Here is a 24,513-nt window from a genome sequence, read left to right as displayed (position 1 = left end):
GTGGCCGACTCCCGCACTAAAAGGTTTAGTATCTCTGGGGATTTTTTTGTTTGTTCTTAAGGCGTTGTTGGCAATACTGATGAGTGGGATAGATACTGATATAGACTCATCAGGGATCTTTTTGAAAATGTGCGAAGGGCAGAGGTAGACAGGCTGACTTTTAGTAGGTCTTCAAATTCTGAGGTTGTACGTTCTTGGAAGGCTGATGTAGATTGAGCATCTTCTGAGATTGCTTCTGGCCGTATAAGAGGAGAGGAGATGTTTGCTTTGAGTGTTGAGTATGATTCCAGCCTGTCTGCTTTGTTTAGGTCAGGGTCTCCAACCTTTTCTGTAATAGGAGCTACTTATGTTCAATAAAAATCCTTCAAAGCTACTAATATCATTAGAGATGTTAGACAAGATCACATTAGCGGCTGCTTTATTCAAAGATTGCCAGCAATGATCACGTCAGTGCATCAAGCTCCGTTGCTGACAGTATTATGAAACTGATTAGTTAAGGTGGAATGCCTAATCATGAGTAATACATGTTAGCCATAGGTCCTGTGCTCCTAGCACCAAATTAATATTAGTAATAAATCTCCACATCATGGCTTGACTTTTCTCACTCAAACATCAACTTTAAATACGTTTTGGAAATTCTAATATTTTTGTCCATTCATCAGCTTACGAGTTTTGAAAATACACACATCTTCATCTAAAAATACATCCTTTTCAATTTTGGGATTCCTATAATAACTAAACCAAACACACCGTTCTAATTTAGTAGGCCAGTCTGCTTACAAAAGAGCTACTTACAGGTAGCTTGAGTGCTACCAGTAACTCACAAGCTACTCGTTGGAGAATCCTGATTTAGGTAATGGGCTGTTATCTGTAAGTTATATTCAGGTGGTGAGATTTAATTGTTTTATTTGAAACTTGAATGAGAAGGCGATGATGAGTTCATATAACTTGTGAGTTTTGTTGGAGAAAATTAAATCTGGTGTTTGACCTGCCATGCGGTTGGGTCCATAGATGATTTATTGAAAGTTCTGAGTATTTAGACCTGATATAGCATTTGATTGAGGCATAACGGGTTTATCAAACCAAATGTTAAGGTCAGAAAGTATGGAAATATTGGAAAGTTTTTTGTTTTTTTTGGATTGAACTGAAACTGTGTCCAAGAAAGCTTCATTAAAAGCTCCGTTGTTGGGTGGCGGTCTGTAGAGAAAGAGGAAGTGGTGGTGAAAGTAAGTTGGGTTTACATCTAGAAAGAAGAGCTTCAAAACCTTGTATAGTCACATCTTCAAAATCTGCGATTGCTGGGTTGTCCTTAAATACAATGGCTAGTCTCGCCTCTTTTGTCCTTCATTGTGGTGTGTAATGGCTTGATATCCAGGGTGAATAACATTGTGCAGTACTGGGGCCGTGTCTTTTCCCAAGAAGTTTTCAGTGGTGAATAGTATGTGCGGTTCTGTTTATGATGGTACATCAAAGATGCGTTTATTGTTGCTTACTGAGCCAGCATTTAAAACCAAACCTTTTGGATGTAATAGCTTTCTTTTGTGGGAGAGGAGTATGTGTCTGAATCATTGTTGGTGTTATTGTTTGAGCACTTGGTGAATATTTGGCCATTATTGGTAACAAATGTTTTGAGAGCATGGGAAGGGGAGGAGGTAGGAAGTGCTGCTTGAATGATGGTGCTGGGATTATAGCATTCCATGCCTGCTGTTCTGCTTAAGTGGGTTTATTACACATTTAATGGGGTTTTTGTGAGTAGGAGCGTATGATTCAGATTATGAAATTGTTGTTGTTGCAGGATTATGTCTTTGTGAATTATTAAAACAGTTTTGAGTTCTCTTGTGAAGTAGTATGGGTGATGCAGAGTTTGTGTGATTGGTGGTTGTCCCTGTTATTTTAATTTGCTGAAAATTAAATGTGCGCAAATCGCAGGTGGTGGGGAGCATGGTGGTCTAGTTTTAGTGTTACAAAATAAGCAATTGACGATTGATTGATGGGCAGGTATGAGAGTTGTGGGTTTGTGTAGTGATGAGTATTTTAAGGCTTTAGGGAAAGGAGATTGTGAATGTGAGGTTTGTGAAAGGTAGGGTTGGGAAGGTCTGTCATTTTTTTTCAAATCTGTTTTATTGATTTTTTTCGTAACAGTAACAAAGAGTACAGGCACATGAACACAGAGACTGTCTTCTATCTTGCCCATCTGGGGATTCTCAAGGCTGTTTCTTGCTTCTGCCGTACAGTAAAGGAAGAACGAAATAAAAGTAACCTTGTCTGACATACCTCCCTATACACTCACTACTGTAGTTAGCTATCTGTGCTTCCTTCTCCCTGTGTCCTCAAAATCATAACCCCTAAGGAGGCATCCTGCTTGTGTCTTCCCCCGGTAGTTCCATGTTGGGTGCGTGCCTCCTCAGTGGGTATCAAATAGAGCACCCTGCGGTATCGTGAACAGGTCAATTTTTTAAACTCAGAGGCTAGAAGGGCAATGTATGGCGCCCATAGTTCCTAGTACGACCCCGGATTCGGAGTTGTGAAGAGCATTAGTTTCTCCTTTCCTATTATTTGCCATACTCTGTGCAACCACGCACAATGTGTTGGGGCCCTATCCATACAACAGCGAGAAAGTATTGTTTAATGTGCAGCCCCCAATAATAGGCTGATTTGTCAGAACATCCTAGTTTTCAGAGAGTAAGTTAATGTGTTGAGGTGTGGCCGAGCAGGATGTATGCCAGGAAACGGGGGACTTCCATACTCATGTGAGTTTTGATGTAATTCAGGACCGCTTCCCAGTAACTAACCAGTTTCAGGCAGGTCCATAGTAAGTGTAGCACCAGGGTTGTGGCCCCACAACCCTACCAGCAATGCTCATTGCGGGCGGGTTTCACCTGTGTAGCCTGGCTGGGGTGAGGTACCCATATGTAGCTATCTTAGTGGCTGTTTCTACTATATCCATGTTGCACGCAGTATGTTGTACTCTTTAATTGGCCTCCTCCCTTTTCTTGTGTGAGATGGAAATACCGATCTCCAGGTCTCATCTTTTCTGTCTGTGTTTTCTCTCTTGGGGGTAGGGAGGCAGTGTTATGCTAGGGGAGTATACAGCTCTGTGATAATACATCCTTCAAAAAGAGCCATTTCTTTAAGGGGTGATCTGTCTCTGTTTCCCCAGGTCTAACAGAAAGATATGTAACCCAGTATCTGATCTGGAGCCTAGTGCAGATGTTCTAATTCCGGAAGCCTATAGATGGCCTTCAGTTTGCCAAAAGGGATTGTTCCATTAGTATTAAATAGTTGACCATTGTTCTTACAGCCTGCCTGCAGTCGTGTGAAGCCTGGTGTAAACTCAAGATTGCCCTAGATAGATGTCATTGGTGATGGGAAGGATGTTAAACCTCTTTGTAGCGCCAATCTATTCCAAACCACTGACCTGGCCTATGTGACAGGAGATAAACAGAAACCACAGTACATATGTTTCGATGTAGCCAGTGGACTTTCTGTATATGATGATGGCTGTTGCTTGTTCCATAAAGCACCAGTGTTTTTCTGATTAAGTGTGGTTTGATGCCACCATATATCGAAGCTGTGCTGCCTGGTTTTATTGGGTAAGGTTGGGGACTCACTGACCACTTATTGACAGTGGGCGATATGCCAGGTTGTGATTCATTTGCAACTGTTTCCCATTTCAGGTGAAGAAGTTGAGTTTGGCCTCAAAGGATTTTACAGTGCCTGGTTGAGGGGTGCCAGTAGGAGGGCCTGGAAGAGGCATAGTGCTCTAGGAAGAACAGCCATTTTCAACTGAGCAAGGACAAGTGGTACCTCTTCTATTGGGAGAGGTCAGCATTCACTTGCTGCAGAAGGGTGCAAAAGTTGATTGCCACCTTGTTTGTGTTAGTACGGGCTATCTGTATTCCAAGATAGGTAACACTGGAGGCGGCCCAGGTTAGCGGGTATTGGGCACCTAGATGAGCTTGATGGTGAGGGGCAACAGTGAGGGCCCAGAATTTGTGTGTATTACTGCTAAAACCAGAATCTGCCCTGAAGTGCCAGTGTTCATCTAGAAAAGCAGGCAAGGAGTAATGAGTGTTGTCCAGCTCCACCAGCATGTATGCTTACAAGCTGATAGTGTGGACATCTCCCTCAAAGCACACCCGTGATGAGCGGATCATCCCTGTCTCTCAGTGACATAAGTTCCATGTATAGTGCGAACAGCAGGGGTATGGGAGCACCCTGATCATGTGCCGCTGTATATTGGGAAGGGGTCTAATGTTGTCGCCTTAACCCATACCACAGCTCTAGGCGAGCTGTAGCTGTTGGAATCCAGCAGCAGAACCTATCACCAAAGTGTTGTAAACTTGCTAGTAAGTACAGTTTGGCTGTATTTACGAGCAAACACTTTTTCATCATTAATGGGCAGGACCATCACCCCCATTGTAAAACTTTAGCCTTATTGATCAGATGCAGAATTTGTTTATTGTTGTCCCTGCACTTACGATGCAAGATAAACCCTGCCTGATCAGGATCGCCATGCAGGGACATAAAGGGACTTAACCAAGAGGTTAAAATAGCGGTTAAGAGCCTAGCGTCCAAGTTTATCAATGAACTAGGTCTATATGAGCTACAGTGGATTTGATCTTTCCTGGGTCCACGGATAATTTTTATTGAGGCCTCCAGCATTAAGCACGGAAGGGTCCTTGTATCAGCAAATGTGTTAAAAAGCTTGATGAGAATTGGGACAAGAGGTTGGTGAGGCGTCTTGTAAAACGAGGAAAAGCCATCCTGGCCAAAGGATTTCATTGGTAGTAACCTTTCAGTAGCTGAAATAACTTCTTTGAGTTGAATAGGCTTGTTTAGCTTCTGAGCCTGCTACGGGGTTAGTTAAGTCACTTGGGCACCCTGCAAGTATGCAGAGCTGTCCATCACTATAAGAAGATCTGTGTTATTAAGGGGCTTAATCCCTGAAGACCGCTGCTGTGTGCGACTTTCATGACCTCTGGTCTTTCTCAGAGGCTTTTGCCTTTCGGTGCATACCTTGTAAACCAGTAAACTGCCACAATTACTTCCCCCATCTTAAATCTATTTTGTAGACGCAGAAGCCCATTTTCTGCCCTGTCTAGATAAAGTTGTTGCAGCACAGAGCATCGGGCTGACTCCACAAACTTGGCGCCCCATTGCACTTATGGATGGCTTTGAATTCCTTCAAATGAACCTCGAGCTCAGGCCTCCTATATTTCCGCAGCTTGTTATCCGCTGGGGAGATAGCAATTAATTCACTTCTATCACAGACTTCTGCGTATCCCAGAAGGTAGCCTTTGGCTCCAGCCCTGTGTGATTGTTCTTCATAAAATCAGTAGTGGTGTATAGGAAGCTGTCTCTCTATATAGTGCACTAAAAAGAAGCACACTGTGCTGAGGGTCCAGTGGATTCCCAAAGGTTTGGAGAGGCAGAAATAGATAGGTCTGGTACCCTTTTTGTGGTTGTGCAGCTAGGCTTATCAGGGAATTGTGTTAAGTGTTTGTTGTACTCACAGAGGCAATAAATGAGACACACACTCAACGAATAAATCTGAGACCAATTTACAAAAAATAAGTTGTTTTTATGTATGATTTGAACCAAAGAACTTCATTATAAGGTAAGCGTTTTTTAAATTAAAAGAAAAAATTCTGTTATAAAAATCGATACAGTGCAATTTTCAGTGTCTTGAATGTTAGCCTATGGAAAGAAAACAAGAATGCAGTTTCTCGCAACTTACTACCCCAGTTTTCAGGGTTTAAGGTTAGCACCAGGAAAGATTTAGGTTGGTACCAAGTGCGCGCAAACAGAAGCACGGGGGCGGCTGGGTGCCAAAGTCAGAGTCTGTGCCCAATGTTAATCAGTGGAGACTTGGGAGGGGACGACGTGCTGCTCCCAGGTAAGTACAGGCGGTGTCAGAGGTTGGTCTCCCGGGATTGAGGCAAGCACCAGGGGGGCCACAAGGCAGCACCAATCTTACACCCTCAGCGCCACAGGGGCAGCTGGGTGCAACACAGCATTGGGCTCCCAATGTTAGTCAAAGCAGGAAATAACTTTCAGAAATGGACTGCAGGCTCTGGCGAGGAGGCCGGGAGTGGTCAGCCCTCATCTGGCCAGGTAAGTGAAGATGCCAGGGGTTGTAGTGACACCTATGGTATAGCTCCCCAGGGGCTCCAGATTCAGGGGTGTCTTTTGGCATCTGAAACAGCTTACTAGGCATGTTGCAGTCAGAGGGGCCCTCAGGTTTAGGTTGCAGGCATTGCTGTGGAGTCCGTCAGGGGTCAGCCCACAATAGTCTTGGTCGGAAGTGCTGGGGAACTTTCACTGGACTGGTGGGCCACTTAGACTTGGTGCAAAGGTGGTTCCAGGTGGCTGTTTCGCAGTTCCTCGGGCAGACTTCTTTGTTCTTAGGAGATGTTTCTTTTAGACAGGTCCCCTGTCCACAGGAGGACTTGTTCTTTATTGAAGGCAGGCAGTCCTTCCAAGGCTTTGGAGGTTGCCAGGCTGCAGGACAGTCATATTCTGGGCACAGGGTTCTTTGAAGGCTGCAGACAGGCCGGTAGGTCTGGGGCCAAGTATGTTGCTGTCTTCAGTCTTATCTGCTGGCTGACTTCTGTTTTGTCCACCTTCTTAGGTTGACAGGAATCTGATTCTAGGTGTCAAGGATGCCACCTAAATACTAAATTTAGGGGCCTTACAGGTAGTGCCAGGTGGTAGCCAATGGGCTACTCACCTTTAGGGTGACTACTCTCTTTCTTTGACCACTTCCTTTGGGAAGTGGCATAGCCCTAACCCTATTGGCCTAATTCCTTTTGTGCAAGATGGTGGAATTTAAAAGTAGTGTCCACTTTAGCTCGTCCACCCTAGGGGTGGAGACTGGCATGAAGTGGGCACTCCTAATTTACCTAATTTTCCCACTAGTCTTGCTGCAAAAGTGGTGTCAGGAACTGGGGGTTGGCCTCCTCCACCATTTGGAGAGACCTGGGTCGCATTTCAAAGGTGTCACGGCCTTTGAAGCTCCCTGCCCTGGAATGTCTGTTTTGCCTGGGAGAGGAGGTCACACCTCTGCCCAGTGCAGGCCTTTATTCTTAGCCCTTGAGCACAATGGTTCTCACCTCAGTGAGCCAGAACTTTGTCTAAAATGGCTGCACTGGTTCTGACCAGTCTGCCCGCTCTAGGAGTTGGTAGGATTCGAGGGGGCAGCTCTAAGGTGCCCTCTGAGTTTATGTATTAATAAAGCCATCCCTGGATTCAGTGAGAGTTTATTGAAACAAGATGTTTGATACCAAACATCCCTATTGTTGTCAGAGCCATCCTGTAGCTGGGGAACTTGTAATGACCAGTGTCCATCATATGTACTTAAATGGCTTCCCTTTTCACTTACTATGTCTGAGAATCGAAAAAGACATAGCAGGGGCATATCTGCTCATGCAGGTATGCACCTACTTGTAATATAATGCACTCTGCCCTTAGGGCTGGAAGGAAGGCCTGCCAGAGGGGTGACTTAAATATGTTGGATGCAGTGTGCAGGGGATAGGGCACACAGGCTGTGTGCCATGTTGTGTTTTCCTTTTAGATTTGCACCAAGACACACAGCCTGCGAAGGCAGCACTGTGTGCACTTAGGTAAGAGGGTCCCTGAAGGTGGCACTATCTGTGCTGCAGCCCTCAGGGGCCTTTCTTTAGTACCCCATGCCCTAGGTACCGGGGGGGGCATTTCTGGGGACTTAAAGTGGCAACTAAAGGTTTGCCAATTCGGAAATACGACTGTGCAGTTTTAGGGACAGAGATCTGCCCTGGAAACCTGTTTAGCTGTGAGCCAGTGCACTTTCAGTCGAAATTGTACCAGAAATCAGGCAAAAAGTGTGTGAGGGGCGTGGGGATGACTGTCAAAAGAGGCACTTTCCTTCATGGTGTAAGTGTCAGAATTTTGCTGGGTTGGTGGCGAAGCCCTTCGCATAGAGCTGCCTCCACTCCCAAAGAGAGGAAAAGTGGGCCACTGTCTATCAGTGCTAGAAGCTCAGTTGATAACTCCCAGACGCAGGTCTGTATTGTATGGGTTCCCAGAAAGGGTTTACGTTTTGTGTGCTGCAAAGTAATATGTCTAATCTCTCTTGTGTGGGTGTGACCGTCTCCACAAGTCCCACAGCCAGCCTCCCTGTGAAAGGGCCCGAGCTTATCAAAGCAGCTGCCGTGACCTGTGGAGGTCGTTGTTTGTTACCACATTGAGGTCCGCACCCCGTTAGGATAGCTGCTTCTGGTGATTAAAGAGACTCCAGAACTGCCTATCGTAGGGACTGCTCCTGGATCTCATTCGGCACATAAATAGACACTGTAGTAAGCAATAGATCCCCCACACGAATGCTGAAGGCCAGCAAGTCTACCTCATATCTCAACGTCCGGTTTGTATGGTCCAGTGCATCAATTTCCCCGAATGCATTCTACAAACAAGATGCACAGTTCCAAAAGATGAAATTCCACGCTGCCTACTAGGTCGGGAGTCTCATGGTCCCTGCAAGCATTTGATTACTAGGAACAGTAGCCCTAACTCACCATCAGATGACATGCTTCATCATTGGTCCATGTTCCTCATCAGGCTGGTGCTGCAGTGCCTGATGGGCCCTGCTAGAGGGCTCTTTGCCACAGATCGTTTTGATACATTTCCTGGAAGTGAGTGCAAGAGTGAGGGATTGGACAAAAAGCTGCAATAAAATTTACTAGGGTGGCAAAAAAGTCAGTCTTTAATCTAACCTGACATCCCTTGTCAAGATTAAAAACAGAGAAAGGGGACGCAGGGTATAATGATCTGGTTCCCTTAAATCTGTATCTAATGTGTGCCTAACACCTCAGCAATTGGTGTCTGCATGTTGGGGTTGTGTGCGGGTACTTCCTACACTACAAAACCCTCAAACCTGGTCCTTCTGAGTGGCGAGTCCAGGATTTTCAGAACATGATGCCGATGTTTCAGCCTCTAGCCTGGATTTTGGTGAGAATGACTGAGGCTGCTGGGCTTCATGTCATCCTGCTTGTGACACATGCCAGATGGTATATGCGGGCTCTGCAGTGGGATCTGAAGTTGCAGTAGGCGCAGCATCAGGGGAATCTCTCCGACATGGTCCAGGTCTCAGAGGGAGCTATGCGATATCTGCACTGTTGCTTAACAAACTGTGATTGTGTCAGAGGCATATCCACTCTCCACACCCCCCCTCCCCCCGCCTTCCTTCCCCAAACAGATTGGACAGTAGTGACAGGTGGGAAAGGTGAAGATCAGAGACATCTGGCCTCTAGCGTGGTCTGGACTCCACATCAATCAACCTGTTGGAGATCTGGGTGATCAGACTAGCATTGAAAGCATTTCTTTCCTCTCTCAAAGGGAATGTAGTGCATGTGTGTTCACCGACAATACCACCACAGTGTGGTACTACAACAAGCAGGGCGGAGTGGGGTCGTGGAACCTTTGTCAAGAGGCTGTGCGCCTCTGGCTGTGGCTGGAACAGTAGGGCATATCCCTGGTGGGTCAACATCTGGCGGTCTCTCTGAACGTCAGAGGAAACTAAATCAGCCAACAATGTTTATTCAATCGTGAATGGCGTCTCCAACCAGAGGTGGGGCAGGGTCTCTTTCAGCTATGGAGAGAGCCTTGGTTAGATCTGTTAGCCTCAACAGAGAACGCACAATCTCAGCAGTATTGTGTGTTGGGGGTTCCAAGGTGGCACTTGCTCGGTGACGCTTTTCGTCTCAAGTGGAGCTCGGGCCTCTCCTGTATGCCTTTCCGCCCATACCACTTCTGCCCAGAGTTTTGAAGAAGATCAAGAATGGCCAGGCCCAAATAGTTCTTGTGGCTCTGGACTGGGCCCGAAGAGTCTGGTATCCCGAGCTATTGGGCATGGCCATTGATCATCCAATCAGACTGCCCCTTCAGGACGATCTTCTGTCGCAAAAACAGAGGAGTGTTCTCCGACCGACCCTGTCCAGTCTCCACCTTCTTATGTGGAGATTGAGCAGCAGCAGTTAACAGCTTTTGACCTTCCACCCCAAGCCTGTAACATATTGGCAGCCAGGCGTCCCTCCACCAAATGGTATATGCTTGTTGTCTGAATAAATTTGTGGCATGGTTCACAGACAAGTCTGTTGACCTTCCCCTCCCTCCGCCTTTGTCACTGAGGTTCTATTTTTATATTTTCATTGGCCCAGCAGGGCTCTTCTTTGGGCACTGTCTGTAAGGTTATTTGTCTGCAACCTCTCCTTTGTTATGGCTGTCTGATCAGACTTTTGTTTAAATCTCCTGTTGTAAATGGGTTCTTTAAAGGCCTTACTCATAGGTTTTCTTGTGGCCATACATCTGCCCACAGGGTAAGCTAGCTGCAGGCATGGTCTTTAAAGCCACCATACCTTTCCATCAATCCTGACAAATTGGTACTTCAAGGCTGGACTGGCTTGTAGTGAGTACCAAGGGGTACTTGCACCCTGCACCAGGCCCAGTTATCCCTTATTAGTGTATAGGGTGTCTAGCAGCTTAGGCTGATAGATAATGGTAGCTTAGCAGAGCAGCTTAGGCTGAACTAGGAGACGTGTGAAGCTACTACAGTACCACAAGTGTCACTTGCACAATATCATAAGAAAACACAATACACAGTTATACTAAAAATAAAGGTACTTTATTTTTATGACAATATGCCAAAGTATCTTAGAGTGTACCCTCAGTGAGAGGATAGGAAATATACACAAGATATATGTACACAATACCAAAAATATGCAGTATAGTCTTAGAAAACAGTGCAAACAATGTATAGTTACAATAGGATGCAATGGGGACACATAGGGATAGGGGCAACACAAACCATATACTCCAAAAGTGGAATGCGAACCACGAATGGACCCCAAACCTATGTGACCTTGTAGAGGGTCGCTGGGACTATTAGAAAATAGTGAGAGTTAGAAAATTAGCCCTCCCCAAGACCCTGAAAAGTGAGTGCAAAGTGCACTAAAGTTCCCCCAAAGACAAAGAAGTCGTGATAGAGGAATAATGCAGGAAAGACACAAACCAACAATGCAACAACGATGGATTTCCAATCTAGGGTACCTGTGGAACAAGGGGACCAAGTCCAAAAGTCACAAGCAAGTCGGAGATGGGCATATGCCCAGGAAATGCCAGCTGTGAATGCAAAGAAGCTTCTACTGGACAGAAGAAGCTGAGGTTTCTGCAGGAACGAAAAGGGCTAGAGACTTCCCCTTTGGTGGACGGATCCCTCTCGCCGTGGAGAGTCGTGCAGAAGTGTTTTCCCGCCGAAAGAACGCCAACAAGCCTTGCTAGCTGCAAATCGTGCGGTTAGCGTTTTTGGACGCTGCTGTGGCCCAGGAGGGACCAGGAGGTCGCAAATTGGACCAGGAGGTAGAGGGGACGTCGAGCAAGACAAGGAGCCCTCTTAGCAGCAGGTAGCACCCGGAGAAGTGCCAGAAACAGGCACTACGAGGATGCGTGAAACGGTGCTCCCCCGAAGTTACACAAAGGAGTCCCACGTCGCCGGAGACCAACTTAGAAAGTCGTGCAATGCAGGTTAGAGTGCCGTGGACCCAGGCTTGGCTGTGCACAAAGGATTTCCGACGGAAGTGCACAGGGGCCGGAGTAGCTGCAAAAGTCGCGGTTCCCAGCAATGCAGTCTAGCGAGGTGAGGCAAGGACTTACCTCCACCAAACTTGGACTGAAGAGTCACTGGACTGTGAGAGTCACTTGGACAGAGTTGCTGGATTCGAGGGACCTCGCTCGTCGTGCTGAGAGGAGACCCAAGGGACCGGTAATGCAGCTTTTTGGTGCCTGCGGTTGCAGGGGGAAGATTCCGTCGACCCACGGGAGATTTCTTCAGAGCTTCTAGTGCAGAGAGGAGGCAAACTACCCCCACAGCATGCACCACCAGGAAAACAGTCGAGAAGGCGGCAGGATCAGCGTTACAGAGTTGCAGTAGTCGTCTTTGCTACTTTGTTGCAGTGTTGCAGGCTTCCAGCGCTGTCAGCAGTCGATTCCTTGGCAGAAGGTGAAGAGAGAGATGCAGAGGAACTCTGATGAGCTCTTGCATTCGTTATCTAAAGTTTCCCCAGAGACAGAGACCCTAAATAGCCAGAAAAGAGGGTTTGGCTACTTAGGAGAGAGGATAGGCTACTAACACCTGAAGGAGCCTATCAGAAGGAGTCTCTGACGTCACCTGGTGGCACTGGCCACTCAGAGCAGTCCAGTGTGCCAGCAGCACCTCTGTTGCCAAGATGGCTGAGGTCTGGAGCACACTGGAGGAGCTCTGGTCACCTCCCAGGGGAGGTGCAGGTCAGGGGAGTGGTCACTCCCCTTTCCTTTGTCCAGTTTCGCGCCAGAGCAGGGCTAAGGGGTCCCTGAACCGGTGTAGACTGGCTTATGCAGAATTGGGCACATCTGTGCCCAAGAAAGCATTTCCAGAGGCTGGGGGAGGCCACTCCTCCCCTGCCTTCACACCATTTTCCAAAGGGAGAGGGTGTAACACCCTCTCTCAGAGGAAGTCCTTTGTTCTGCCATCCTGAGACAAGCCTGGCTTGACCCCAGGGGGGCAGAAACCTGTCTGAGGGATTGGCAGCAGCAGCAGCTGCAGTGAAACCCCAGGAAAGGCAGTTTGGCAGCACCAGGGTCTGCGCTACAGACCACTGGGATCATCGAATTGTGCCAACAATGCCAGGATGGCATAGAGGGGTCAATTCCATGATCTTAGACATGTTACATGGCCATATTCGGAGTTACCATTGTGAAGCTACACATAGGTATTGACCTATATGTAGTGCACGCGTGTAATGGTGTCCCCGCACTCACAAAGTTCAGGGAATTGGCTCTGAACAATGTGGGGGCACCTTGGCTAGTGCCAGGGTGCCCTCACACTAAGTAACTTTGCACCTAACCTTTACCAGGTAAAGGTTAGACATATAGGTGACTTATAAGTTACTTAAGTGCAGTGTAAAATGGCTGTGAAATAACGTGGACGTTATTTCACTCAGGCTGCAGTGGCAGGCCTGTGTAAGAATTGTCAGAGCTCCCTATGGGTGGCAAAAGAAATGCTGCAGCCCATAGGGATCTCCTGGAACCCCAATACCCTGGGTACCTTAGTACCATATACTAGGGAATTATAAGGGTGTTCCAGTAAGCCAATGTATATTGGTAAAAATAGTCACTAGCCTGTTAGTGACAATTTGGAAAGAAATGAGAGAGCATAACCACTGAGGTTCTGATTAGCAGAGCCTCAGTGAGACAGTTAGTCACTACACAGGTAACACATTCAGGCACACTTATGCGCACTGGGGCCCTGGTGAACAGGGTCCCAGTGACACATACAACTATAACAACATATATACCGTGAAAAATGGGGGTAACATGCCAGGCAAGATGGTACTTTCCTACACTCCTGTGGGCCTCCTTTCTTCCAAAAGTGGTTACACCCTTCCATGTATGCCAATCCATTACCTTGCCTTCTTTTTACCCCCTCCCCCCCCCAATACTTCTAAGGAAGAGGGGCGACTCCAGTGCCTGGACCCAAAAAAGTGTTGGTGTTCTACCTTGATTGTACCAAAGAGGTCCAGGTGGATGATCAACTCTTTGTTAGTTACGTGGGTGCAAAGAAAGAGCGGGCAGCGCAGAAAGGACCCATCTCCAGATGGGTCGTACGCTGCTTGTAACTGTGCTACGTGTTACCTAAGAAGCAACCCCCTGAGGTCTTGCGTGCTCGTTCTACCAGATCTAAAGCTGCAACCACTGCAGTAGCATGTGGTGCTCCAGTCCTGGATATCTGTCAGACGGCAACATGGACATCCCTGCACACTTTTACCAAGCACTACTGCCTGGACATTCAGGTCTGTAGGGATGGACACTTTGCCCGTTTGGTCCTGCAGGACTTTCTGGTGTGATCTTGGATCGCAGAACCACTTCCGGGGGTGGAGTTGCTTGAGTATCTATTCTTTTTTTTTTGTTTTTGTTTTTTTTTTTCCTGTATTACCAAATTTTATTTAACATTTAGAGTGAGCATATTATTTTCATTTCAGGTGTTAAGTGATTATTCAGATCTATTGTAACATATACTGTGACTCTCACAGAGATCAACCCCCTTACAGCATCAACCTGTGGTAAGCCTGACATTTCCCCCACACTTTGTCATGCTTCTGAAGACAGCTGCGTTATTCATGGATTGTTTTTTCTTGTTGTGCACACCAGTCAACACCAGTGTGCCACACCAATGCGACAGGGGTGTAGGCTGTTTCCATTGAGTATCTATTCTTAGGTAAGGAATCTGCAACTAGGTATCTGTCAGATGGACAAGTTACTTACTTTCAGTAATGCCTTATCTGGTAGAGACAAAATCTAGTGGTCAATTCCATACTGACCCACCCACCCATCCCATCCCCTCTGCTCTGCAAACTGATTTCTACAGATAGGGATATCGCATTTAGGGCCACGCACCATTGGTCAATGTTCTTCATAGCTCTGCGATTCTGCACGGAAAGTCGTGAAAAGAAACTGATGTCAGCACGCTGGGGTGACACCTATGTAGGACCCGCCATGTAATATCAAGTATTGATGGCGAAGAATGTGGAGCCGATTGACACCACCTAATGGCGTGCAGGGGTGCTACTCAAGAAAATCTCCAGATCCAGACTGACAGCTCAGGTAATTTCTAACTAAGGAATCTGCAACTAGATATTGTGTCTACCAGATATGCCATTACCAAAGGTAAGTAACTTGTCCTTCAGAGTAGAGTCCCTGTTGTCATCCACCTCCAGTTCTGGTTTTACTTCTCGCAGGTCCTTTGATAGATAGCTCATGCTTGACTTTTGGAGGTCTTTTCTTAGAGATTCAAAAAGCGATTCCATGAACGCTGAGGTCAGAGGTGCATCATCGTTGGCCCTATCGTCTTGGGGGGAGGGACAGAAGGGATGATTGGGCGTGGATGGAAATTTTGCTGAGATGATTGGCCCTCCTTGGGGGATGTCCTCGTCGAGCATGTGTTTTATGCTATGGTCTTTATTGCCCCTAAAGACAGCTGTTAGCAAGATCCTGTTCTGCTATGATGGTGGGACGGTGCTGGGACCTGCAGACCACCAAGTCTAGTTCCGTCAGACAGTCTATGCCCCTGATTGACGCCTCTCAATTCGGGGGCAGCTTCCCACTATTGAATGCCTTCGTCTCGTCCTCCCACAGGTCTTCAGCGGGCTGCAACCTGCAAGAGAGTCACTCATGTCCTGCTATGCGAGGCCTCCAGTTGGTTGGCCACCGCTGTTGTCTGCTGGTCCTAACATGTTGCAGGAGGCAGCATGCGGAACTGATGTCCTGTAGTCCCCCAACTCAAAGTGGGCTCAGAGCTACAGTGGTGTGCAGCCTCTATGCGTCTTTTTGAGCGTGTCGTCTTGCGTTCACCTGAAGTCCCAGACTGGGGAAGATTGATCCGTCTTACACCCTGCCTCCACCCAGGGTGAAAGACGGGCCCGACTAGTCAACACCCACACCAATGGGCCAGAGAGGCAGCCCTCTTAACAGTCCACACACAAGCAGGTCGCTACGAAGTTAAGTCTCCGTGCTCCCCTCTGCGGTGGCCATTTTGGAGGGTGCAGTATCGAAACCGTGCCTGGTGCGTGTCCATCAGTTCACCCACCCTCCTAGTTTTTTCTTGTTCAAACACCCCTTCTCCCCTTGCATTATGAAGCTTATTGCACTAGTGGGTGGAGGAGTGAAAGGGGCATGTCACTCAGCAACCGTCTTGCCACGCCCCCCAACCCCCATTATCTTTTTTTGATGGTGATACTGTTTTTCGTGTTAGATGAGAATTGTTGGTGAGAGGTAGTATGTCTGGAATGCATTTGTGAGTGGGAAGTTGTGTGTTTGGGGAATGAGTGATTATTAAGGGTGTCGGGCAGTATTGTACCGACTGGACCGACCACCGCTGCATCCACTTCACCTTCGATAAACCCACCACTCACCACCACCGCAACCGATCCCCGCCGCAGCTGGAACAAAGGTCAAGAACGACCAGCTGATCTCCACCCTCGCCTGAGCCCCACCAGCCGATACCACCGACACAGCTGCCCGCAACCTCAGGCAATGGATTGACGCTGCACCAACACTCTCACCTGGATCAAGAAACCCTCCTACAACTGCACCGTCAGAAAGGCCACCTGGTTCACCACCAACCTTTGGACCTCCAAACAGACTTGCCGAAAACTCAGTGGCGCCAAGAACAGACACCAGCCACCCACACGGCCCTCAAGAACGTCATCCACAAGCACCACCAGCTCATCTGGACCACCAGAAGATCCTCCTTTAAGGAACGAATCACGCACAACAGCAAAGAGCTCTTCAACTTCGTGAAGGAACTCTCCATCACCAGCTCTGGCACTAATGACATCCCACTTTCGCAAGACCCCTTGCGACTCCCTTGCCACCTTCTTTCACCGCATGATCGCAGACATCCACAACAGCTTCAACACCAAGACCCCTCCGGCAGTCGCCAACACCTCCGACTCACCGCCCCCCAGCCACACGAACCTCCTGCTCTCCTGGGCACACGTCAGCGATGTTGACATCACCAAAGTAATGAACACCATTCACTCCGGCTCACCATCTGACCCCTGCCCGCACCACATCTACAAGAAAGTGAGCTCCATCATCGCCCCCCAACTCCCTATGATCATCAACATCTCCTTTGAGACCGCCACCTTCCCGGAAAGCTGGAAGCACGCCGAGATCAACGCCTTACTCAAGAAACCCAAGGCAGACCCTAAGGACCTCAAAAACTACCGGCCCATCTCCCTGCTTCCCTTCCCGGCGAAGGTCATCCAGAAGATCGTCAACAGCCAACTGACCCACCACCTTGAGGAAAACAACACTCTGGACCCGTCTTAATCCGGTTTTCGCAGCAACCACAACACTGAGACCGCCCTCATCGCTGCCACCGACTGTCATCAGGACCTTCCAGGACAAAGGCGAAACTGCAGCCCTCATCCTCCTAGACCTCTCGGCCACCTTTGACACCATCTGCCACCACACCCTACACACACGTCTCCACAACGCAGGGATCCGCGACAAAGCCCTGGACTGGATCACCTCCTTCCTCTCCGGCAGAACCCAGAGAGTCCACCTCCCTCCATTCTGATCTGAAGCCACCAAGACCATCTGTGGTGTACCACAGGGCTCCTCCCTCAGCCCGACACTCTTCAAAGTCTACATGGCACCGCTCACCAACATCTTCTGATCTCACAACCTCAGCATCGTCTCATACGCTGACGACACCCAGCTGATCCTCTCCCTCACCAAGGATACCGCCAAAACCAACCTCCACGAAGGCATGAAGGCCGTCACAAACTGGATAGAGAACAGTCGCCTAAAGCTAAACTCAGACAAGACAGAGGTCCTCATCCTCTGACCCACCCCTTCCGCCTGGGACGCCTCCTGGTGGCCGACCACGCTGGGAGGCGCACCAACGCCCACCAACCACGCTAACAACCTGGGTTTCATCCTTGACTCATCACTCTCCATGACTCAACAAGTAAACGCTCTGTCATCCTCCTGCTTCAACAACCTCTGCATGCTCTGCAAGATCTACAGGTGGATCCCTACCGAAACCGTAAGGAGGGTCACCCAGGCCCTTGTCAGCAGCAGACTGGACTACGGCAACACTCTACGGGAGAACCAGGGCCGTTATCCAGAAAAGACTAAAAAAATACAGAACGCCTACACACGCCTCATCCTTGACATCCCCCGCCACAGCAACATCAAAGCCCACCTGAGAGACCTACACTGGCTCTCCATCAACAAAAGGATCACACAAAGCCAGACCAGCTTACCTCAATGATCGACTCACCTTCTACACCCCGAACAGACCGCTCTGCTCTGCCGACCTTGCCACCGTTCCACGCATCCACAGGACAACAACCGGAGGCAGATCATTCTCCTCCATCGCTGCATAAACCGGGAACACCCTCCCCATCCACTTACATCGGACCAAGGACCTACTGACCTTCAGGAGACACCTCAAGACCTGGCTGTGCGAGCAGTAGCAGCCCCCCCCTCAAGCGCCTTGAGACCCTCACAGGTGAGCAGCGTGCTCTACAAATGTATTGATGTATTGATTGATTGACTGAATGTATAACAGGTTTGTTATAGGAGACCTTAGTCACCGTGGAAGGGGGATTAGATGAGTTAGGATGTGCAGTTCAGAATTGAGGTAGGTTAGGATAGGTAAAATAGATGTACCTTCAGTGTGGATTTGTAAGGGTGGGTTTAGCATGCCGTGCAGGGAGTAAGATTGGTGTGAGAAGGGTAGGATGAAATAGCAGAGGGTGAAAATACAGAGGGGTAGATTTGAATGAGAAAATGTATGAGGAGGCAATTGGTGATAGTGATATATTGGTGGTGTAGGTGTGTGGGAAGGGAAGTGAGGTAGACCATTGGGATTGCAGTAGTTGGGGTAACAGTGTGAGAAAAGATAGGGTGTGGATGTAATGTTGTGCAAAAAGGAGCAGGTACAAAGATATGGAAGGAGGTGTGGGATAGGTAGGATGTTGTAATGTTCCGTGGTGGCTATGAGAGAGGAATACAGAGTGGGGTTTGGTGCAGGAATGTAGGAAAATGCCTCTGATGGCATGGTTACCCCCTAACGTTTTACCTTTTGTTGATGCCAGTTATGATTGAAAGTGTGCTGGGACCCTTCTAACCAGGCCCCAGCACCAGTGTTCTTTCCCTAAACTGTACCTTTGTCTCCACAATTGGCATAGCCCTGGCACACAGATAAGTCCCTTGTAAATGGTACCCCTGGTACCAAGGGCCCTGCGGCCAGAAAAGGTCTCTAAGGGCTGCAGCATGTATTATGCCACCCTTCACTCAGCACATGCACACTGCCTCACAGCTTGTGTGTGCTGGTGGGGAGAAAATGACTAAGTCGACATGGCACGCCCCTCAGAGGGCCATGCCCGCAACCCACTGCCTGTAGCATAGGTAAGTCACCCTTCTATCAGGCCTTACAGCCCTAAGGCAGGGTGCACTATACCACAGGTGAGGGCATAGCTGCATGAGCAGTATGCCCCTATATTGTGTAAGCCAATTCTTAGACATTGTAAGTGCAGGGTAGCCATAAAGAGTGTATGGTCTGGGAGTTTGTCAAACACGAACTCCACAGTGCCATAATGACTACACTGAATACTGGGAAGTTTGTTATCAAACTTCTCAGCACAATAAATCCACACTGATGCCAATGTGGGATTTAATGAGAAATGCACACAGAGGGCATATTAGAGATGCCCCTGTATACCAGTCCAACTACTAGTGCATGGCTGACCAGTTTCTGCCAGCCTGCCACATCCAGACTGGTTTCTGCTCCCCTGGGGTCAGAGCCTTTGTCACTCTGTGACCAGGAACGAAGCCTGTACTGAGTGGAGGTGCTTCACACCTCCCCCTGCAGGAACTGTAACACCTGACGGTGAGCCTCAACTGCTCAATCCTGGTATTACAGAGCCCCAGGGCACTCCAGCTACTGGAGATGCCCGCCCCTCCGGAAACAGCCCCCACTTTTGGTGGCAAGTCGGAGGAGATAATGAGAAAAACAAGGAGGAGTCACCCTCCAGTCATGACAGCCCCTAAGGTGTCCTGAGCTGAGGTGACCCCTGCCTTAGAAAATCCTCCATCTTGTTTTGGAGGATTCCCCCCCAATAGGATTAGGGATGTGCCCCCTCCCACAGGGAGGAGGCACAAGGAGTGTGTAGCCACCCTCAAGGACAGTAGCCATTCGCTACTGCCCCCCAGACCTAAACACACCCCTAAATTGAGTATTCAGGGGCGACCCTGAACCCAGGAAACCAGATTACTGCAACCTACAACAAGGAGGACTGCTTACCTTAAAGCCCTGCAGAGACGACGGAGACAACTGACTGGACCCCAGCCCTACCGGCCTGTCTCCAGACTCAAAGAACCTGCACAGCGACACATCAAGCGGGACCAGAGACCTCTGAGGACTCAGAGGACTGCCCTGCACAGAAACTCCTGTGACAGTGGCTCTGACCAAGAAACTATCATCTTTAAAGGGACTCCATCCTCACTCTGGAAGCGTGAGTCCCCAACACTCTGCACCCGACACCCCTGGCTCGTGTACAAAAGAACCAAGATTGTAGAGAGGACCCCCAGGCGCCTCCCACGAGGTGCACACCCTGAGATGACCTCCATGCACTCCCACAGCAACGCCTGCAGAGAGAATCCGAAGGCTCCCCCTGACCGCAACTGCCCGGTAACAATGGAACCCGACGCCTGAAAGAAGCATTGCACCTGCAGTCCCCAGGCCCGAGAGAAACCAACTACCGGTACAGGAGTGACCAGCAGGCGGCCCTCATCCTTGCCCAGGTGGTGGCTGGCCCGAGAAGCCCCCTGTGCCCTACCTGCATCGCCAGAGTGACCCCCAGGTCTCTCCATTGATTTCAACCTAAAACTCGACACCTACTTCACACACTGCACCCTGCCGCCCTTGTGCCACTGAGGGTGTATTTTGTGTGCCTGTTTGTAACACCTCCCCCCCCCCTTCCCCCCGCCCCCCAGAGCTCTACAAAACCCCCCTGGTCTGCTCCCCAAGTACGCAGGTACTTACCTGCTAGCAGACTGGAACCTGAGCCCCCCTATTCTCCATAGGCACATATGCTATTTGGACCCTACTTTGACCTCTGCACCTGACTGGCCCTGTGTTGCTGGTGCTGGGTGTTTGGGGTTAACTTGAACCCCCAACAATGGGCTGCCTATGCCCCGACTGAACTTGTGTTTTACTTACCTGAAAAACTAACCACTACTTACCTCCACCAGGAACTGTTGATTTTTGCATTGTCCACTTTTAAAATAGCTCATTGCCATTTTTACCGAAACTGTGTGCATTACTGTTTTAATTCAAAGTTCCGTATTTACCTATGCCAAGTACCTTACATTGTATGTACTTACTTGAATTCTGAATCTTGTGGTTCTAAAATAAATTAAGAAAATAATATTTTTCTATAGAAAAACCTATTGGCCTGGAGTTAAGTATTTGAGTGTGTCCTCATTTATTGCCTGTGTGTGTACAACAAATGCTTAACACTACCCTCTGAGAAGCCTACTGCTCGACCACACTACCACAAAATAGCACATTAGTATTATCTAATTTTGCCACTATCAACCTCTAAGAGGAACCCTTGGACTCCGTGCACACTAACTCTCACTTTGAGATAGTATATAAAGAGCTAACTTCCTACAAGGAATAAATATGGTTCTTACCTTCTAAAGGGAGGAGGTATTTGTGTTTACCTGCTGTGGGTGGATTGTAGGCAGAATTACTGGTCACGGGGTCTTTCCAGGCCCACACAGACAGGGCACTTAACCAGAAACCCTTTGCCTGGACCCCCTAAAACCTTTGTTTTAAATAACCCTGGTGAACAGGTGACCATGGCCAATGGAAGTCTGTAAGTCAGTAGGGCCCTAAGCCCTAAACCTTAACCAATTGCAGCACTACCTCTGGGATCTTAAATATGTGCAGGTCTGGATCCTTTTCTCGGAGTAGCCCTGATCAGCAATCAAGATGTATTAAAGCTTGGTACTTTAAGTTTTAATGACATAACTTCCCTTTGTGCCCTGACCCTTGGACTGGGAATGGGATGTGCGTTGTTGTGAAATTAACTGCTTTCTCCTTAGTGATGGTGTTTCCTTGAATGCTATTTCGGTTCTCTTATTATGCCACAGTGTGTTGCAAGGATGCCAATCCCTGACCAGATTACAATTACCTTGTGATTCTTTATATGATCACATTATGAATCCTGAAACAATGAGTGTGTTACATTATGTTGTATGATGTCTCTCACTTCTTATGTTCTCCGTTGCTTGTTTCATTATGATGTAATAGCTGAGTCTCAAATAAAAATAGATTTAGGTAAAAAAGGAATGTCCATGCAAGAATTAGTTGAAGATCAATGACAAACAATGTACATATGTTGCTTCCCTACCTAATTGGTATGTCAGTACTACAGTTACAGCAATTCTTTATTTAATGGAAAAATATCATTTGAACCCGGTTATGTTTTTTGTGCATCTCACTGCTGGGGTAGAATATTGTGGCTTTCAGGTGGTAGAAATGGGATTGACATGATTCTTTTAGATTCTAATTCTGAAGTGTTAATGGAAAAGGTTTAAAATAAAGAATGTTGCAAAATAACAACCATTTGTTTTTCTTTCCAGACACTTTATAAAACTCAGGTTAAGGAGTTGAAGGAGGAAATTGAAGAAAAAAGTAAACAGAACCAAGAGCTTCAAAAGAAAATACATGAGCTGCAAAATGAAAAGTAAGTCATTTGTACATCTTTCAGCTAAAAATGGCACATAGCTAAACTTGTTTGCATAATAGAGATGTTTATTCACTTTTCAGCTGTGTATTGTGACCAATACATCAGCTAAGTTTGAAAATGAAAAAAGCCTTTTTCTTTTCTTTCAAGCAGAGTTAAAAAAATATATATATATGCCTGAATTCAGTTCATGGTTTCCTTGGGTCATTGGAGATGAGAAGTGTTTGATTCTTTTCTTTGAAATGGTCTTTATGAAAAATCATGCATCTCCATTTAGAAGATTGTGTATGACTGAAATGAGTTCAGCAAAAGTAGTTGCTGTCTTTCCTATAAGTGTGATACAGTACTTTTTAAAATGGATAATATGCAGTCCCATCAGTTTTTGTAAAGCGCAACTACTCACTTGTGAGGGTCTCAAGGTGCTGGTGGTGGGTCTGGGCCTCATTCGAAGAGCCTTGTTTTGAGGTTGTTCCTGAAGATGGTGAGAAATGGGCTTTGTCTAAGGTACGTGAGCAGGTTGTTCCAGCTCTTGGCTGCAAGGTATGCGAAAGATCTTCCTCTAGCTGTATTTATTTGGATGCGTGGGACGGTAGCTAGTGCCTGCTGGGCATAGCGGAGGGGTCTTGCAGGGTTATGGAAAGAGTTGCAATGGTTCAGGTAGGCTGATCCGATGTTGTGCAGACCCCTGTAGGTGTTGGGAAGTAGTTTGAAGTTGATTTGCTTCCCTACTGGGGGCCAATGGAGGGTCCTCAGGTTTTAAGAGATGTGTTATTGGAGGGTGAGGTTCAGGATGAGTCTTGCAGTGGCGTTTTGAATGAGTTGTAGTTTCCTGATGTTCTTTGTTGTGGTGCCATCGTAGAATGTGTTGCCGTATTCGAGCTTAATAGTGGCCAGGGCGTTGGTGATTGTTTTGTGGCAGTCAACTGGAATCCATTTGTAGATTTTGCAGAGTTGGCGGAAGGTGTGCCTGCAGGAAGAGGTGACTACGTTTACCTGTCTGGTCATTGATAGGGAGGAGTAGAGGATAATTCCTAGGTTGCAGGTGTTTTCAGCAGAAGTAGATGATGCACTGAGCAATGTGGGCCACCAGGAGTTCGTCCCAGGCTGAGGTGGAGTTTCCGAAGATCTCAGTCTTGTCCGAGTTGAGCTTGAGGCAGCTCTCCCTCATCCAGGCGGTGACGGCTTTGATTCTGGTGTGAAAGTTCCTCTTAGCTTTGTCAGGGTCTTCAGTGAGGGATATGATGAGTTGTGTATCATCGGCGTATGACACGATGTTCATTTTGTGATCTCTGACAATGGCTGCCAGTGGGGCCATGTATATGTTTAAGAACGTTGGGCTCAGGGAGGATCCCTGAGGGACTCCGCAGCTGAATTCTGTTGGTTTGGAAATGAAGGGTGGGAGCCTGAATCTGTGCTCTTCCGGTGAGGAACGAGTGGATCCGTTGCAATGCTTATCTGCGGATTCCTGCGTCGTGAAGTCTGGTGCATAAGGTGCTGTGGGAGACAGTGTCGAAGGCTGCTGAGAGGTCGAGGAGTATGAGTGCTGCGGTGTGTCCATGGTCGGCGTGTGCGGATGTCATCCGTGGCTGCAAGAAGAGCTGTCTTCGTGCTGTGGTTGCTGCGGAATCCAGAGTGAGAGGTATCCAAAGAGTTGTCCTCAAGGAACTGTTGCAGTTGCAAGTTTATGGCTTTTTCTAGGACTTTGGCTAGGTCCGGTAGCAGCGAGATGGATCTGAAGTTCTTGTGCTCTGATAAGTCGGCTGTGAGTTTCTTCAGGAGGAGGTGGCTGTTGTGATGGAGTAGTTTAGCGTCTTGTGGAGTTTGGGGGCGATCGACACACTGGCTTTGTTGTAGATGTGGTAAGGACAGGAGTCTGTTGGAGCTCCGACGTGAGTGCTATTCATGATGCTTTCAGTCTCTTCTGTGATGAGCATGGACCAGCTGTGGATGATTTGGGTGGGTTCTGAGGGGCTGGGTCAGTCATAGGTTCTGACGCTGGGTGGGTTCTGTGGGAGGAAGTTGTCATAGATGTCTTTAATCTTGTGGTGGAAGTAAGTGGCCAGTTTGTCTCAGAGGTCTTGCAGTGAGGTATGTTGGTGGCTTCGGAGGGAGGATTGGTTAATTTTTGATTACTGTGAAGAGTTCTCTCGTGTTGTGCGGGGGAGGTGTTCATGCG

The 24,513-nt window shown here is 47.9% G+C and overlaps 1 protein-coding gene across 1 annotated transcript in view; it reads left to right on the top strand.

Annotated features, from left to right (window-relative positions):
* ROCK1 (Rho associated coiled-coil containing protein kinase 1) overlaps positions 1 to 24,513 on the top strand; it is a 1,374,854-nt gene that overhangs the window by 1,017,136 nt on the left and 333,205 nt on the right. Inside the window, exon 22 of the mRNA XM_069219991.1 lies at positions 22,234 to 22,337. Within this exon, the coding sequence (XP_069076092.1) occupies positions 22,234 to 22,337 (104 nt within the window). The remainder of the gene's footprint in view (positions 1 to 22,233; positions 22,338 to 24,513) is intronic.

This window comes from Pleurodeles waltl, chromosome 2_2 (assembly GCF_031143425.1).
Source record: "Pleurodeles waltl isolate 20211129_DDA chromosome 2_2, aPleWal1.hap1.20221129, whole genome shotgun sequence".
In the NCBI taxonomy this organism is placed as follows: Eukaryota; Metazoa; Chordata; class Amphibia; order Caudata; family Salamandridae; genus Pleurodeles; species Pleurodeles waltl.
Note: the sequence above shows the minus strand (reverse complement) of the source record. Positions and strands in the feature narration are given on the sequence as shown.